This window comes from Lytechinus pictus, chromosome 3 (genome assembly GCF_037042905.1).
Source record: "Lytechinus pictus isolate F3 Inbred chromosome 3, Lp3.0, whole genome shotgun sequence".
Lineage (NCBI taxonomy): Eukaryota > Metazoa > Echinodermata > Echinoidea > Temnopleuroida > Toxopneustidae > Lytechinus > Lytechinus pictus.
The window spans coordinates 41029731-41048832 of NC_087247.1; the positions used below are offsets into that span (position 1 = coordinate 41029731).

Genomic DNA, 19102 nt, shown 5'->3' on the forward strand with positions numbered 1-19102 from the left:
ATCCATAGGCATAGGGATAGATCCTACAGGCCGGGACGGATCCACTGATCTCTCCCTATGAGAGATCAGTGGACGGATCCAGCGAGTTTGCCATTTTTTTGACAGCTGATTTTCAGATACGTTGGGAGGGGCACCAGGGGGGGGGGGGGGCACTCGACCAAAAAAGTAGTGGGTATGTGCCGCGGGCGAGACAAAAAACGGGGGCCTTGGAGCGGGCTTATTGTAAAAAGGAGGCCTCGGAACGGGCTTCGGAACGACAAATGTTTGTGAAAACGGTCCTTGGAACGGGTCGCCTGCGTGTGATTGCGTATTCATCCACGTGCATGCAGCTAGCCCGGCGGCACGGGCGCCGGGTGCGCTAGGGCAGATGCGATGGTCGGACAGCGCTCTGCGGCCGCTTTTCACCAAAATTGCGGCTGGTACGTCGTAACGGAAAATATGCGAAGCTTTGGAGCGGATTTTTTTTTCTTTTTTTCACGATAAGAAGAAAATGCTATGCTTTGGAGCGGCTTTCTTTGTTCTTTTTCTCAATAAGACAAAAATGCTATGCCTTGGAACGGAAATTTGAGTGTAAAAATGGGGGTCCCCTCCGCGGCACATACCCACTATCATATGCATTATATACTGAGTGCCCCCCCCCCGGGGAGGGGCAGTCCTAACAAAGACTGAAGCATTCAATATTGCAACTTTATTCTAATAAACAAGATAAGGTATCGTTTAAAACAAATTAAATAATGCGAGCGCGAGCTCAAATAATTGGATATTTCATGTATTCAGACCTGAAAATTGAACATTCTATGCAATTTTTGTAATCACGATGAAGATGCGTTTTTTTTAGTCAAAAATTATATTGGCCCGCAGAATGACTTATTGAAAGTAAGGCCACACAAAAATAGAATGACTAACTTTAAAAAGGATTATTGCTTCTTCCATTTCCAATTTGGGTTAATATTGCCTCATGCAGATACGGGGCAGATATTGCTGTCACTTCCTATGAAGTAATGTCAATATGGAACAATGGCAATCTCGCGAATATTGCGCAATGATTAAAATGGGAATTCCCACATATCCCAAGTATATAGTCTTTGTTTCATACCCATGATCACATGCTAGTGGAGATGATATCTTTACTTGAACAATAGATTCACATGCATAAGGGTACGGTTCTATATATATTACAAATATCTACTCAATAACTATACGGTCTGAATAAATGCTACAAATATGAAATACTATCGATCACCGACTGAATTCCTCTATAAAGAAACGTATTTGAATAAACAGCGTATAATCTGAGAATTTTTGTCTTACGTGGACCAAAGTCGTGTATCCACATCCACTGATGCATATATATCTAGACATAGGCCTATAGGCTTACGGATTTTTTTTATGTTCCAGAGGTTTTAGAGCAACGTTAGAGAGAAAAAATTTCGGAAGATTGGAAGATATAACTTTATATCTGTTTTTGTTTCGTTCAATAAGGTACGTTGAGATATATATATAGACCTAGACCTCTACTCTCTTCTCTGTAATCGGAAACTGAGAAATTTAATACTGGATGCTCATTGGCAGGACAAATAGTCTATGTCTGTACTGAAAAGGTAGGCATGAATTGATTTTTTTTTTAAATTTACGCCGGAGAGATCACAGCACAGGAAGATCCCGTCGCATAATTATTAATCATTCGATGATATACTTTTTTTTAATTAGATTTTTATGATAGTCTGAGTCAGCGTATAGTCCGCGAGGTTTACAAAAAAGTAAAATTACGCAGTGACTTTTGATCAAAACACCCAGTTAAATAAATGTTCATGTGAATTTAAAAAGAGGCCTACAGAAACGTTTCTATTCCATAATACATGCAGTTCTACATCCTAGCAGTTTTACAAAATGCTATGCATCAATCTTTTAGGAGCACTATAAAATTATTAATGTATAAACTGAGATTATGAGGCCAACTCTTTTTATATTCATTTTTCATTTTCTGCAACTTTTTCAAGTACAAAATAACAAAGAAAATACAAATACATAACAAAAAACGCGCGAGCGGAAAATTTCGAGATTTAGGCCTAATACATAACGAGACACTATTCATATTTTGTAAATCATTAAAAGGATGAGTTATTGGGGATCTTCCTTACATTAATAATGCGAGCGCGAAGCAAATTTTTATATAAGTTTTGAACTGATGGAAAAGGTACCTGTTAAGGACTGCTTGCAGTTAGCCATGAAGACGCCTATTTCAACAATCAAATAATGCGAGTGCGAAGAGCGAGCAGAAAAATTCGATATTTTGACCTAAAAAATTGACACTCTGTTCATGTTTTGTAAATAATGAAAATGATGAGTAATATAGAATCTTCCTACATTAATAATGCGAGCACAAAGCGCGAGCAGAAAATTTATGATATTGTGATCTGAAACTGGATAATGATTTAAAAAGAGTAAAAGTTGAATAAATTAACACGCTGAAATTTTTGATTAATTGTAATGAAATGGGGATTATAAGTAGTTTGTTGTATAATCAATATTGAGACATAAATAACTCGCCAATCAAAATGCGAGCGTGCTACGCTAGCTGATACGTTTTGACAATCAGACCTGAAAAGGGATATGTTTAAAACTTGATGGAATACACGAAATAATTGGTAGATCTACCTGATAAATCCAAATTTGTGAGCGCGCAGCGCGAGCAGAAAGTGTTAATATGCAGACCATAAAGCTTACATTTTTACAGAACAATTTTTAAAAATCAATTTGTAAATCTAACAAAATAATGAAAGTTCGATTTCCGAGGTGAAATATGTTTTGTATATTGACTTCCAAACTTGATATTTAAGATGCATATTGAAAAAGATACGTAAATCTCCTAACAGGCAATGCGAGCGCGAAGCGCGAGCGAAAATTTTATATATAGGACCTATAGTGACATGAAAGATTCTTTCAGCCTTTCCCTCATCTTATTCATTAACTCGTCTTCCTCCTCTTCTTTTTTCTCTCCCCTTTTTCCCCTCCTTTTTTTTCTTCTTTTTCCCCCTTTTTTTTGCTCCGCCAATAGGGGGGGGGGGGGGGGCCGGGCCCCTCGGGTCCCCCTGGATCCGCCTATGATAAGGGTTTCAAAAACACTAAAATAATGAAAAAGGGGTATCTATTTTCGCTAGGAAAGCTAGCGAAAGTGTTTATAGGGTGAAATTTGCGAGGGTGTAAAAAAAAGACTAAAAATGTTTTATAAAGGATGTACTTTTGCCCCAACAGTCAAAACTACGTGTTTAGAATACGATTTGCGCGAGATGTGGGAGGTGGGGCTGTACCCAATGATGTAGGTGAAGGTAAAACCGACGACCGACGTCCGTGACATATAAACAATAAAAATATCGCTGTACTTGTTTAGGGGGTCAATTCAGGGGAAAAACAGAGTATCGTTTTGTTTCCAATACTTGTTAAGGGTAGGATTTCACACGCCAATACTTTTTAAGGGGTGCATTTTCAGAAAATGGAAAATACGTGTTTAGGGTTCTTTTCGAGACACCATGGTCGCGCATGGTATCCACTCGTTAATGGAAGTGCCCCCCCCCCCCGCGGTCTGCACCGTCTACTGACCTGAGCTGAAAAGGGACCTGTCAAGGGTGTTTTTAGTGGACGGTCCGAATTAATTTCACAAAGTTCCCTGTGACCGGGAGCATTCCTGTTTAATCTGACAATTACCTAATAAAAAGGACTTCTCAGCCAATTAAAATCAAGGAAAGTTAACAGATCTGATCATCTCGAGCGCGCTTCATCATTCTTTTCTCGGACAAAGTGTTGATGAAGTCGCGGATGATTATACGCTCCATGGCATAGTCTCGCTATAATTATTTGCGGCGATCGGAATAACGTCTGGCATAGTAGACTAGCATACAGGGGAATTCCCCGCCGCATGGAATATAACCTCCCGAGTGCAGTGGCACGCAGCGCATATGCATACACGTGATTTTGGCGTACAGTGCAGTGGTAATAAGTAAGAACACGCAAGATTAATTCGATCGAGGAGACCACCCGGGTCAAAGCGAGTCATAGTTACCGATCTGCTGGACGCTTGGACAGGTGTGGGAGGGGCTTGGAGCTTGAACTCAGAAGATCTAGTGTATCTTTCTTGACTTGACAGAGTATAGATGTGCTCGTACTACAACGAGTGGTATTGGTAACTCCTTTTGTCATGTAATAATATTAATAGCTCCCGATCGAGCTCTGACTGAGCGCTCTGAGTCTTACCTCAATGGTTCGTGTACTCTCCACTCCACTTTTGTACAACTACACTGTTATACACTGCAGTGTAGCGGGAGCTCTAGCGTACACAAATCATCACCTTTTTTTGCTTTAAGTAACATAGTTGGTTACATGATTTTGAAGAGAACAGAGGCCCGTTGCATAAACATTTTACCTGAGAAAACTCAGGTTGTTTTTGCCCTGTGTTAAAGTCAATGGCAGAAATCAGACTAACCTTACTCCTTAGTTTTCGGTTTTTACCAGACTCCAGAGAGTGAGAGACCACTCAGTGACAGTAGTAGTAGAGTATACTAATACTAACCTCGCACCATGAACCGCGTCTGGCAGTGGATTTCTAACTAGTGGGTCGCACGTGCTGGGATCCCACTTCTGGTGTCCACAACACACGACTTCTATGGCTTGATTTTTCTGTGCGCGGCGGCATGTAATGAAACCTTGAGTGACCAGAGACATGCAGAGTTTTCTCAGGTAAAAAGATTTATGCAACAGGCTCAAGAGGGGGTGTTTCACAAAGATTGAACTAGTAACACTTGGTTGTGTACGGTATTAGAAGCTAAATGGACATAGTAGGCCTATTTTGTTATATGAATGTTTTCTTTGTGAATAATTTTCAATAGTTGTTTTTAAAGTCAGCATGCACTGCTGCTTTATCGAATCGCGTAATGCAGGCGAGGTTGCCAGAGGGTGTTCCACTTGTTACACTTTTGTACACGGTTTTGGAAAAAAGTGCATTGAGTGGTGTGATTTGGTTTTATCAAAGTCATATAATACTGAGATCTGTTGTATTATATTGTGTGTATCGCAGAATGAGGTGAAAGTTTCTTCTACTGCACTCTGTAGTTCAGAACTTCTGGAAATTGCATCTTGCATAGCTATAGTTGTAACATGTAAGCAGGAAATTGAATATTTTGGGGATAGCTTTCCTACTTTCCATGACAAATTAAACCTGTGTATTATGTCTAGTACTGCCATTAATATTTTGATGATTGTTCTTTGCAACTAAATTGGGGGATCTCCTCCCCCCCCCCCCCTCATGCTTGCTTGTTTTGCCTAAATGGGAATGTTTGATCTGGGTGATGTACCATAGTATAACAAGCATATTTATTTCACAGATTTTATAATGAAATCAAGCGCTATGTCTTGTAATCAAGCCTCTCTGTGTAATCAAGCGTAACTGATTGATTGCATCCTGATGGAAATATGCTTAGTAATTGCTTCTTTACATGTAGCTTAACAGGGCCCTGATGAGGGTAGAGATAGTTATTTTTAATATTGCACCAAATTGAGTCCAGTTAATAGCCTACTATGTTCCCTATTCAAGTTTCCAGATAATATCCAATTGCTGATCAATCCAAGATGCCTAGCTCCAAGCCAAGGAGAAAATATCCAGCCAAAGATGTGCTTGACATTGGAGAAAAGTTCTTCCAATACCTCGGGAGTAGAGGTCATCAAGGGGTCACAGAGAAAGAAGCTTTACGTGACCTTTACTATGATGAATTTAAGCCTTCTCTCCAAGGTGTTAAAGGTAATTATCAGGAGCTAAATCACATTTTTTATTTCTCTAGTTTGATCTGCTTCAGAGGATACATTTTATTTGCGTATTTTGTCATGCTTTGATATCTATCTATCCACTTTCTTTAAGTCTAGACTTGTGATGTGTTTGGGCATAACCATTGAAATCAGATCAGTGTGTGTATTGCACTATGAAGAGTGATGTAATTTTTTCATTCTCACGCAGTAATGGAATTGTTGTTTGCAGGAAAATATTAGATATTTTTGTCATAGGGGCTCATTTCCCAACAAAAGACAATATGCCTTGAACCCTATGAAAATTTTGAGGGGCTCTTTTCTTGTTACCCCCCCCCCCCCATGTATTACTTGGCTGTTTTTACTTGATTGTGAATAAATCATGCTTGTATGTTGGAAAACAACATGTATCTAATAATTTTCATCTTCTCCAAACTTCATTTTGTTAGGCCTTTGTCTTGTATCATAGTGCAATCAAGTGATCGCCAACTTTGAACATGGGCCTTACCGCCTAGTTAAAAATTTTACATCATTTTCCGTTTTATTTATGTTTGTTCTGAATCAATATCCGTTCATATTCTGATTCTTCCAGTATGTGGATTTTCAACGATGATCAACTTCTTGAAACGCAATAAGAAGATACGAGTGAAAGATGGTCATGTGGTTTCTCAGAGGGCCTATGACTCTGTGACAATTGACCAGTACACGACCATTAGGAAATCTGAGGAGGTTCTAAATGAAGAAGGATCACCAGCAAGCGGAGTTGGAGATGGAGGGAGGCGGTCGGGCCAGCGCAAACGTTACCCTTGCCTTTGTGAGGTTTGCGGAGTGAAAGTCAACTCTGAGGTCTCATATAGGGAGCATATTCGAGGGAACCGCCACAGAGTTAATATGCTGAAAAAGGACTTAAATTCGAAAAGGTTTGTATTGTAATTATTCCTTTCTTTGAAGGGGGTATTCAATGCTGAAAACAATGGTCTTTCATTCAGAAGACCTTATTTTTGTCAGCAGAAAGTTATCTTTCTAAAGCTTAAAATCACCATGTTGCCAAGAAATAACAAACAATATGGTAAAATTTGTATTGAATTTTATTATTGCTCCTCAGCAGTGTCCCATTTCAACTGAATTAATAGCGCCATTATGACTACATGTATCTTGCCACACAGTTTAAGAAAATTGTTACTTCAACCATAAACCATGACTAACTCTAGGCTACAGAAGTTTTTCCAAAATGTATTGATTTCAATTATAAATCATCAAATTCTTAATGTGTTTAATTCCATACTCAATCATATATTTTTTTGTTACCGTGGGGTACCCACTAAAAAGTCTATATTAAGTTTTTGATAGTATGATTGTTACCAGTATTAATTTTCAATGTATAATTCCTTATCAGGTAGTAAAAATTGAATGGAATATCATAAACATATCTTGTGTGAATGAAGTGAAAAATTTGATCTGAAATCTGACCATTCTATTTGATGCATAGAATTTGCAATCTGACTGTCTTAGAAAATATTAACTGAATATTGTAGTTAAAATCTAGAGATGAAAAAGTTTGGTCTTCGACAGACATACTTGAAAAAGTACCGTAAGTAACGGATTATAAACCGCACCCGTGTATTAACCGCACCCCCAACTTTGGACTAAAAAAAAAAAAAAAAAAAAAAATCCTTCTCACATTTACATGCATATTTGAGGTAGGAAGAAACAAAAACTCAGTTAAAGATTTCAAGGTATCCAAAGAGATTACCGGTATGCGGAAATCTGCTGTTCTTGATCAATTCATCTAAATGTGAGCAAGAAAGAAAAGTCCCGACAATATTGGCCACTTACACACCTCACTCACCTCACAGTCACAGTGTACAGACACATAGCACTGCTGTTCTTACATTGCAAACTACGATACGGTACCAGCAGTACATCTTATCAAATTATGATGTGTCTTTCCCGGCGTAGGAGGAAGAAACATTCACATTTCTTGCATCACAACCTCACAATCACTTTCAGAATTTGTCTAGCATTCGATGTCTTAGCATGAATTTTGGATACGGGATTACAGGAAGGTTCAAGAAACAAAGAAATTTGCATTTTTTCCAATTGTTTTTACGGCTTCGTGCCGTCTCTCTCGTTGCGTGGTGTACATGGTATCTTATGAAAATCAAACGAGAAAGAAAAAATAAGCTGGTGCGAAACGGGACTTTCGCGGCCGGGAGGGGTTAAAATGAATAGCGCCAGCTTAAGTCGCACTATATAGCCACAATACAATGCAAGCTAGCTCTCAGCTCGCTCAACTCTCGTTCAGCCGTGACAAAATATTACCGACTATGCTTGGTTTCTCTTTGAACTTAGCCAGGGTACTTCGCTGCTTTAAATCGAGAATAAAGTCGAAATTAGTGACATGAAGGTGGGTGCGTTTGTTATGGAAATATGTGATTAAGATCGTAATAATCGCTTCCCATTACCCGCGGCTCATACCCCTCTAAATGACATTGCCCTGGGCGGCTACGCCCGGCCACTCGATGTGTTGTGAACTGGCAGAAGTCTTACATGTTCGGGAGGGGTTACGGCGGGCTGGCTCAGACCCGTCACCGTGGATAAACCGCACCCCGACTTTTGCTTCTATCCCGCGGAGAAAAAGGTGCGGTTAATAGACCGTTACTTACGGTAGTTTCTTCTTCTCTTTGTTGGAATGGCATTAAAATTCAGGATATTATTTTCCTTCATGCATATTTCTGATATGCAATCACTAAATTCATCAGATGAGTGTTAGAAGAGTCTTTTTTTAGAAAAATAAATAGAAACCTAAAACAGAGAGAGAGAGAGAGCCCTTGTAGCACCATTAATTCTACCTTTTATTCCCAATTTGATAGAATGTAACCTACACAGTCAAGGATATATACAATTGAACAATTTATCAAGCAATGAAAACCCATGTAACACACTTTCCTCAAGTTCAAGACAGCTCTGTAAGCCAGAGCTACTACTATTTCACTAATAACAATATTTAGTTTCTTATGTTATGATTAAATTGGTTTACATCTGCATTCAATCACCAATGTACTCACAGCATTCCGACGAAATAGTTTAGAATTTTACCACATTCATTATACAGTGCGTATCAAAATAAAGTTAACACTTAGAAAAAATCCTGTAAAATTATACATTTGTAATATCCTGAAGATTTTTCCACATTTTAATATCGGTGCAGATCCATTTAACCAAATGACGATATAACTGTCAAAAAATATTTCCGCTTGAGTTTGCACCACTTACTTTTGAAAAGTTAGAGAAAAATGATTTGCGCAGAACTTTGAAATAGTTATGCGAATAAAAGTAGACCTTAATCATGAAGAACACATGGAATTTAGCTAGTAAAATTGATTTGAAGATATCTTTTACCTTTTTAAACTTGTTTCCTTGTCCAAAACACTTCGAAGAGTGCATTGCGCCCCACCCCACTCCCCCACAAACCGAGGCCATCGTGACGATATTTGCTTTACACTGAGCTGTGATTTACATGAAATGGCTTGGGCTTAATTTTGAATTTGTTAATCATTGTCAAGCTTGGAAAAGTGTGGAGAAACAAGTATTAAATGAAAAATGAAACGTAAACCCACTTTCAATGATAAAACTTGTGAAAAAATGCTGGAGATGTCTGATACAAACTTTTGTTCAGATTCAGTTATGTCCTCAGATCCAGCTTGCCCAAAAAGGTAAAGGTCGTGCTTACTAAGTGTTGAAATTTCAATTTGGGTGGCAAAATTGTTACAAAATGCTTGAATGTATCCGTTTTATTTCAATTGACTAAAAGTGCAAGGGAAATGTATGAAAAATGTTTCGCAGGGTAAGTTTGATTTTGCCCTTTTCCCTTGACACAGCATGAAAACGAGCATTTCTGCGCAAACAGATTTCTGCGAGCTTTACAAAAATGGACAGTGCTCACTCAAGTGTAACATTCTGTCAAAACTTTTACTTTCATCAGATAGATGAGACCCAAACCCAAGATTATATGTGAAAAAATTACCCACATTTTGTATATTTTTTAATTCCCAAGGCTTTTTCAAAGTGTAAACTTTTTTTTGATACGCACTGTATAGAGTAATCCCCTTGATTTGAAGCTTATGAATGAAATACTTGATTTCTTCCCTTGTTGCAATATGATGCCTTTTAAGATTAGATACATTCTTTATTTTATTTGTTTTCATTTCAATGGAAAAGAATTTTAAAGCCTTTTGAACTTGAAATTATTGATTGATTGAAAGAATCAATGATGAATAAATCAGTCCCATTTCTTTTGGATCTATCATTTCTCTATCAGAGGTGACCTTATTGAAACCAAGAATGGTGTATCCCTTGAAACAGACTATGATGATGGCAATGGGAATGTAACATCTCAGATGCAAAGAGGAACAACTAAAGAAGTGCGCTTCATCATCAAGTCAGTCGGGTAAGCAATTCAATGGCAATCCAACCTTGGTTGATGTGCAAGGAGAAAAATGTGAAACAGAATTAAGAAATTTTGAATGAAATTGATAAGAAATAAGGGAGTTACTTTACCTTTTTGAACCATGAGATCACTGTATGTTTTGAAACGTGAGATCACTAAAGAGACCATGTAAACTGCAAATTTGTAATTTGGAACAGGGAGAGTGGATTGGGAAAAGTTATAGAGACAATTCTCTTATTTGTTTTGTACTTTTTATAAGGTATATGGGGGGTAGGGTCTTATGACTAAGCACATTTTTGCTTGGTGTGGTAATTGAAATATAATACATATGATATTGTTATATATTGTAAAGGTCATACATTGCAAGTAAAGGAAAAACTTGTGTCTGTATTTTATCACAGTGACATTAACTATCCTCATGCCTTCTATTGTACAAAAAGTGTGTTCCTTGCATTTTCTCATGTTTATTTGTATATTCCTGTCTACTTTATGTTTTTATTTAATAGATGGATTGTAAATATTGTATATTTAAATTGCAAGACTTTTTTTAAAAATTCACAGTGACAGGGAGATTGCTCTCATATCCATTGCTCTTCTGCGACCTCGTATAGAGTTCAGTGTCAAGGATGAACATAAGGTCTTTGATGGGGTCAATATACTGAGAATGCCCAAGGGTAAGTGGTTACAGTGAATTAACCATTTTACTCCCGCATTTGAATTCAGTCACCAGGACATCTGTTAACTCTGGTTGACATGTCACATGAACAGAAGAAATAATGACTATGCGATTGCACTGATCGTTTTTGCACTCAAATTTACTCTGCCTTCTAAAAATACAAATTTGTTCAATTGCTCTTATTATTTTATTTGGCATTTCAAATACATAGAGAATACAAACAAATCAAAGAGAAGATCAGTTTCACTTTTACATGATATAAAAAAATAAGACCTGGATGAGAGTTGGAGAGGCTGCCTTGGTATGGAAAAGGCTAACTTAATAACCATAACCCACAGGTTTTCCTCCCTAAACCTCCCCAACTCCATCCAGGTCAGAAATTTAAAAATAGAATTAAAATATATAAGATATTTAGAGAAAAAGTAATACTGTGAATCGGTAAAAAACAATGGTCAATCATGGGACTTGGTCACCTCAAGCCAACCCCCACAATCACATCATCATGTATCTACAAGCATTAAAATGATAATCATCAAGCATTAAAGCAATCATAAATTCAGAAATATATATACAGTTGAGGCCGAAAGTTTACATACACCCATGGAATTTAGTGAAATTTGTTCATTTGCCATAAATTGTAAAATTTAATATATCTTCAGATATATAAATACTACCATGATGAATTTGGTATCAAATGAAAGAGTGTATTAAGCTCTTTCACATGATTGGGATGCTGTTGGGATTAAAGTATATTTCAGGTGGAATTTTCTTTGAAGAAAAGAAGTAATATTCATGCCGAATGTATTTGATTGTTTGATATTATATTTTCAAACATCATTTCATAGAAATATATAAATGTCAAATCTATGATTTATATTACATTTTCTATCATGATATGTCACCACTGAACAAAAAGTGTAATCTGAATCTGTGAAGAGAAGTAACTAGCACAAATATGAAATGTTTTTGTCAAGTTTTTATTTTTAATTTGTCTAAAATATAAAGATTTGGGGGAAAAATGACACCTAAATATTTGTCAGCTCCTGATGACAAAGTGATGTGATGAAGGGGCATGATATACTCATTTGTTTGATATCAAATTTGTCATGATAGCACAAATATTTTTATAAGATAAAGTAAATTTTATGAAGTGTCAACTTTTCTTTGAATTTCCTAGGTGTATGTAAACTTCTGGTCTCAACTGTATATATATATAAACTGTATCTATCATAAGTAATGGGATAAGTTATACAGTAAGACGATAAGAATATAGAAAACCATGCCAGAGTGATCAAAGGATATTATATTGATATTGAAATAAGCCGGATTAGATTTAGAGTATAAATTATGTATAAAATTGCTATTCAGTTGAAATTAGTCGATGAGAAAAATAATAAAATAAGATAAATAGAAGGAAATGTCATTATAAATCAGACATCTAATTATTCAAAAAACATAAAAAAATTTCACAACAAAGGAGGTTCAGAACTTTCGAGATGTTTCCAGATATAATTTCATCTTTAATAAGTGAGGGCATACTTTCCCACATCGGAAATCTATGTATTGCAGTTTGGTACAAACGTTCGTTTCTGGCTCTCATGTTTTTTAATATGATTGTGTGTTCGCTCTGGCATCGTCGTACCATTACATTGTTCTTGACCGCCTCACATGATACAATGTTATACAGGTTTTAATTACAAACGACAAAATTAGATACCTCCTTCTTGATTCCAGAGTAAACCAAGAAAGGGTTTGTAGGCGTTGTGGATAAGGCATTCCTTGTTGCCTTTGTTTCAAGATCACTCGTATCGCCCTTCGCTGAACTCTTTTGAGGGCTTTAGTATGTTTCATGTGAAAACATACCATGACGGATTCCAGGATTGGCAACACAAATCATTTGTATCACTGTTTGCATTTGAAATTCGCCATCATGTTATTTTTTGTCATGTCACCTTTGAAAATAATACACAGGACAAGGACTTAATTAAACTGGTTGTTTATATTAATTTATCTTTTAATGCCAAAAATGTTTCAATAACTGTATGATCTAGAATGATGCTTGTACATTATTTGTGATTGAATATTAGTTCCAATAACTCTTTTTTGTGAATCCAATGAATATGATTCAAATTGTAAAAAAACTTATACTTAACAGATCTTTTTTTATTATTTTGTTTTTTATTAAGGAAAACTTATTTCTTTTCACATATACTAGTAGTAGATGATATATGGTTAGATATTATGTTATGGGATGATGATCATTTTTTCCTTCTCAATCTCAGGATGTGAATACACAGTGCAGCTTTTATGCTGCAATGCCGACAATCTGGGAAGACTTGCTAGTCCAATTGTCTTTGCATTTCGTCTTGAAGATACAAGAGAGGTAACAAAACAGATTCATTACGAATGATATATTGCCTTTCTATCTTCCTTGACTTTCAATAAATGCTTATTTTATAATTTTCTTGTGAAGGTTATTATCTGCACTTTACAGCTCATAGGCGTGCATGTCTATTTACTTTCATCCCCTCATATGAGAAAGGGGAAGTCTACCTTGAAATAAACATGACATTTAGGAGCATTTCATGCTATGTCTGTGCTTTTCCTTGATAAATTTGCTTTCAATTTAAAATAACCCTAAATTTTACCATATCAGCAACATTCCGGTGAAAAGCACAGAATAAATTGCTTCCTGGCCTTGTTTCATGAAACCAGAGAAAGCTCAGGTTATTTTTTACCCGAATTTTTCCTGTTTTGGGGGCAAAATTGTGGTTATCTGACCTTCGAGGTCAGTAATTTCTTATATAAAGTAATAAAGTTATGACTTTTTTTTTTACTTGTGATGTATTTTGTGATGTATCAAATAAAAATTGGTAACTATTTTGTAGTGCTGTTAACTGGAGCTATTATTTGAAATTCCTCTTCAGAGGAAGCTTAAGAGAAAGATTAAGGACGTTCCACAGTTATGTTTGTGCGCATTATGATCTGCACATAGTTTACATTCTGCGCGCTGACGTCACAATGGATGAACAGGTGATTAATTAGCTGCGGGTATGAGCTGATTTTTCTGATCTTCTGCACTTTAACTGCAGATCCGATGCGTTATTTCATGAAGCTAAATAAGGGAATTATTTCATGGACCATTAAAAAAAAATTCTCTACAATTTCAAAATACTTTACTCTGCAGTGCTACCAAGAATCACGAATATTACCCCGAGTTTAAATAAAATGGTAGAGTGGTTTTGATTTTTTCTTCACATAGATACAAAGCATTCGGCGCATTTTTGGTGTTTTAAAAAGCACATTTGCTCTAATAAAAATGCTGATAGTTTAAAAACAAGCACATGAACCCCCATGTTTTAATGTTTGTACCTCTTAGGTATACCTTCCTCTACAACTCTGCAAATTTTGGTGAAAATGACATAGATTTTGAATAAAGTGCAGCATTTATTGTACGTTTGTAGTTTGTTACTGAAAGTTTGCATTTTTTAGATTGGGATTTTGTTATCTTTTACGCCATTTTTAAGAACTGACAGTGCTGTTAAACTTACAATTGCAAAAAAATAGCACTATAAATAGATTCTCCATTCTAACGATACAATTATTAACTCTCTTGCAAAATTGGATGACTTTTTCATGTATTTTGACTGAGCAATAGAGGTTTAAACTCATTGTAGTAATCTTGGGCGGTCTAAAAATGCTAAATTCTTTTAAATGCGCAATTCTTAAGAACATCAATTTGGGTGAACTTTGAAGCTCTATAGCAAAAAATCAAGCACATGGACCTATGTTAATTTTTGCATATTTCGAATATTAAGGTTCTAAAGTATCTATGTGCAAAGTTTGGTGAAAATGACATGGATTTCACTTTAACAGAGATGCCAACCCTCCCGATTTCATCGGGAGGCTCCCGAAAATTCATCCCAACTCCCGCCCTTACGATTACCATCCTTATCCTCCCGAAATTACGATTTTTTTTGCATTGATCAAATTGGATCGTCTGCTGACTTTAGCATGTAGTAACTCCATTACGTTTCGCTGCTACTAAATTCTGTGTGAAAGGCAGACAAATAAGGAGCAGCGAAAAGCTGGTGCATGTGATATGCCCAACGGGAATCCACTGTGCACCAGGCCGGTAGAAACCCAGAGCTTCCAGGGCCCTAAGGCGGGCCCTCGACCCCGGCCGCAAGGGTCGAGCGCTCCGCCCTCGAGATGTGCGCTACGCGCACATAATTTGGTGTCGGTTGCAAATCCTCCCTAATTCTGATTTCCAAAAGTTGGCATCTCTGCTTTAACTGTGGAACGTCCTTAAATAATGATGAACTCATTTGCATATCAAAATGTGAAAATGAAATTTCAAAGCGTACAGTCAATTATATTTTGCAATCTTTTTTTTTAATCAGTGTTATATTCAATTAAACAAGTATTTATTTCTCTCTCTATATCAGAGAAGTAAGGAAAAATTATTATCGTTTTCCCCCCAGATTTTCCAGGTCTTGCGGTTTGTTTCTGTCACTGTTGTGAGCGATGTGATAGATGATCTACCGCCATCCAAACCATACACCAATCCCCCGAAGTTTACTGCCAGGGAGAAGAGAGGAGAGATTGTAGAAGGAATTCAACTCTCATTGTACGTAGTGAAAGACTCATTTGTTATACCTCCCTTCCATTTCAATTCATCAGTCCTAATGTTGAGCTCTTACTTATAATCTTACTTTTTTTTAAAGACTGATGATACAGAGTCATGAATTGTATAAGGTATTTCTGACCTTGTTTCTGCTAAGAGTCCTCAAAGAAAAAAAATAAGTAGAGTTAGGAGTAATTGTAAATATGTTTCTTCTTATTTTCTAGGAACTCTTATTAAAGTAACCACCCCTCCCCCAAAAAAATATGAACAAAAAGTGATTTATATCTTGAGGTCTTGAAAATGGTATTCATCAAGCAGAATGTCTATCTAGAATTATTTATATATGTCAGTTGGTAGAGATCTAATTATTATTGAATGTGCCTGTCATTTTTATGAAAATTATGTTCTGTAAAATAATATAATATCAGAGAAATTTAAAGCTGGGTGGAAACCAAACATTAAGAATGAGTTTAGAAAATAATCTTTGTTCAAATATCAAGCATTTCTTCTTGTTTTGCAGCTCTTCAAAAAATCCATTGAAGGGTATTCCTCTAGGGTTTTTTGATGTGCCTCGGGACCTTCAAAACACTGTGAACAACAGACGAAACTTACCCCAACTCAGGTGAATTGTGCTGTGCATTCCATACCAATATTAATTCAAAATGAAATGCATGGGTGAATTTGAAATTTATATATTCATGAAACGTTTTTGAGGATTCAGTTGTTAAAATTAACAGAGGAAAGTGACCTTGTATCTTTCTAGATTGAGCAGATATTCATTAAAAAAAATAGACAAGGCCTTCAGGAAGACAGCTCTCATAGATATGATTTCCACCTGAAAACTAGTACCCCCGAGCATGCTTCCCTAATATGCTTTTCTCAATGGCAAAATGGCAATTTAACCCCACCTATACAGGGTTAGCCCACTTTCTTTTCTCAGAGCATTTGTTCAAAGTGGGCTAACCCTGCGAAATAGCAGGGTTGTCCATTCTTTATTCTGGAACCCTTTTGCAATAGCTGTGTATCTTATTACCCAGGGATGCCAGTTTTCCGGCAATTGCCGGAATTCCGGCTTTTTGATATTTTTGGTATCAAATTTCCGGTTTCGAGATGTTATTTCCGGGTTTCAGGCCGATCTGATCATCTAAACTAATCGGACATTCACTTTCACAATTTCATAAGTATGTTCCGTGTATTTGGGCATGAGAACATCGCAAAACGACTGTCACGCAAAACTAGCGCGATGTCATCTCAACATGGCCATGCGATCGCGATGCAAACGGTTTACCAATGCAAACAGCATGTGGCAGTGTTTTTATGCGATGTGTACGCACGTTGAAGCGCTGAGAGATCTAACCCTGGGAGCTCCAGCCCGGCCCGCTTTACAGGCCGGAGCTCCCTGGGTTATGAGAGATCGAGAGTGTGGTGAGTCGATCGAGTCAACTGAGTGAGAACGAAGCAAAAATACAGAGTTTTACGGGACTGGGACTTTTTTTTGGTACAAATTCATTTCTTTGGAGAATGCGATACCATTATTGTCTGGAAACTGTGATGGAACATTGCAAGCGACAGAGTTACATGTACTGTCAGTACGGCATCGGAACTTTGTTTATTTTGTTACCGGTATTGGATTTGGACTCGGATCAATAGTTACCACAACGAGCATCTAAGAACCCCAGAGCTTCCAGGGGTGGTATTCTGAAAACGTTCTTATCTTTGTTCTTATCTTTTATCTTATCTCATTGAGATAAGAAGACGCTAAAATCATTGCAAATCGGTATTCTGAAAATCTTCTTAACGCGTTCTTATCTTTGTAAGGACTGCCTCCTTCTTATCTTCAACACGCCCATTTTTAGGATATAACCAATCAAAATGCGCTTTATATTGGCAGTTTAACCAATAGAAGCGTTCGTTATGTCAAGAGAATATCATGGGCGCTGTGCGTACACTGTTTCTGGCGCATTGCGCGAAATAGGAATTTTATACGCAATGACTGATTATTATTTCGAGACACGTGCACAAAATAAAGAAAGAAAGAAAGTAAAGATAAAAAGTGAATAAAGCAGGTACGAATAAAGAATAAAATATGAAGAAAGAAAGTAAGTAGACAGAAAGGTGTCAGAATGAAGCAGGAATAAAAAAAAAAGATGAAAGGAACAAAGCAAAAAATAATGAAAGAAATAAAGAGTAAACGAAAGTAAGCAAGCAAAAAGAACTTAAAAATAATAAAAAAAGGAAAAAAAATAGAACGATTATCAATGATACAGTGAGGAAGAAAAAATGAAGAAAGAAAAGAAAGAAACTTAAAGGAAAAAAGTAAAAGGACAAAATAAAAAAGAATAAAAAGAGAGGAAAAGGAAAATGAAACAAAGAAATAAAGATGAGAGAGAAAAAATGAAAGGAAAATTAAAGCAAAAATAAAGATTACAGAAAGATAAAAAGAAAGAAAGGAAAATTCAAAGAAAGAAAAGGAACGAAAGGGGAAAATAAAAAGTCAGGAAAAGTGAAGAATGAATTAAAAAAAAGAAAACGGAAAAACATTAATGGAAAGAATAAAGAAAAAGATTTTTTTTAAATCGATAGAAGAAAGACACAGAGAGGAAAGAAAAGAAAGAGAGTAAATAAAGAATGAACGAAAAAAGAATGAGCGAAATAAAGAATAAAACACAAGAAAGAAAGTAAATAAGACGCAAGAGTGTCAGGAAGCAGAAATCAAAAAATGAAAGAAAGAACAAACGAATGAACGAAAAAAAAGAAAAAAAAAGAACCCAAATATAAAAAGAAAAAAAAGGGGGGGAAAAAATTAATATTAAGCGAAGGAAGAAAGAAAGAAAAAGGGGAAAAAAGGAAAAGCACATATAAAGACGAAAGAATGAAAGAAAAAATAAGGAAGAAATAAAAAGATTACAAAAATGTGACGGAAGAAAGAAAAATGAAAAGAAAAGAAAAGGAAGGGAAGAGAGAAAGGGGAAAGAATAAAAGCAGAAATAAAGACTTATTCAAGAAAAGAAAGAAAGGGATAAAATGAAAAGGGAAAATAAAAAAGGAAGAAAGATGACGAATAAATGAAACAAAGCAAAAGAAAAGTAAAGAAATTAAAAGATTCAAAAGAATAAAACAAAGATATAAATAAAGAATAAACTTAAAGAAAGAAAGAAAGACAAACACATAGAAAGGAAGAAAGACAGACAGATAGAAAGGAAGAAAAAGAGAAAATAAAGAAAGAAAGAAAGAAAGAAAAAAGGGATAGAAAAAAGAGACGGGAAAATAAAGGGTGAATGAAAGAAAGGGTGGGAGGAATACTTGTGGGAACTTGTTACTAATACTGGCCATCGATTTTAAGCAAGAAAGAACGCGGACATCGTGAGATGTGATAACCCTCTAGCTATCTTAACCCTAATTCTCCCGGGGGGGGGGGGGGGGGGCCATAATGGCCCCCCCTCGACAATTTTCGCGATATATCCGCTGTGCAAATTTTTTTGACCTCGCCGCTCACTGACTTTTTACTTTCAAGTCTCGCGCAAATTTTGAGACCAAATTTGTGACGACCGGATAC

The 19102-nt window shown here is 36.3% G+C and overlaps 1 protein-coding gene across 8 annotated transcripts in view; it reads left to right on the forward strand.

Annotated features, from left to right (window-relative positions):
- Window positions 1-1462: 1462 nt before the first annotated feature.
- LOC129257226 (putative helicase MOV-10) overlaps window positions 1463-19102 on the forward strand; it is a 32493-nt gene continuing 14853 nt past the window's right edge. Inside the window, exons 1-8 of one of the 8 annotated variants that reach the window (XM_064097071.1) lie at window positions 1463-1482; window positions 5588-5791; window positions 6386-6713; window positions 10115-10243; window positions 10805-10917; window positions 13202-13302; window positions 15404-15549; window positions 16067-16168. In XM_064097071.1, the coding sequence (XP_063953141.1) occupies window positions 5623-5791; window positions 6386-6713; window positions 10115-10243; window positions 10805-10917; window positions 13202-13302; window positions 15404-15549; window positions 16067-16168 (1088 nt within the window). In that variant the 5' untranslated portion in view covers window positions 1463-1482; window positions 5588-5622. Of the gene's footprint in view, window positions 1483-3798; window positions 4735-5565; window positions 5792-6385; window positions 6714-10114; window positions 10244-10804; window positions 10918-13201; window positions 13303-15403; window positions 15550-16066; window positions 16169-19102 lie in introns of those variants that run through there. The other 7 variants (XM_054895507.2, XM_054895508.2, XM_064097067.1 and 4 more) reach the window with 7 other exon arrangements.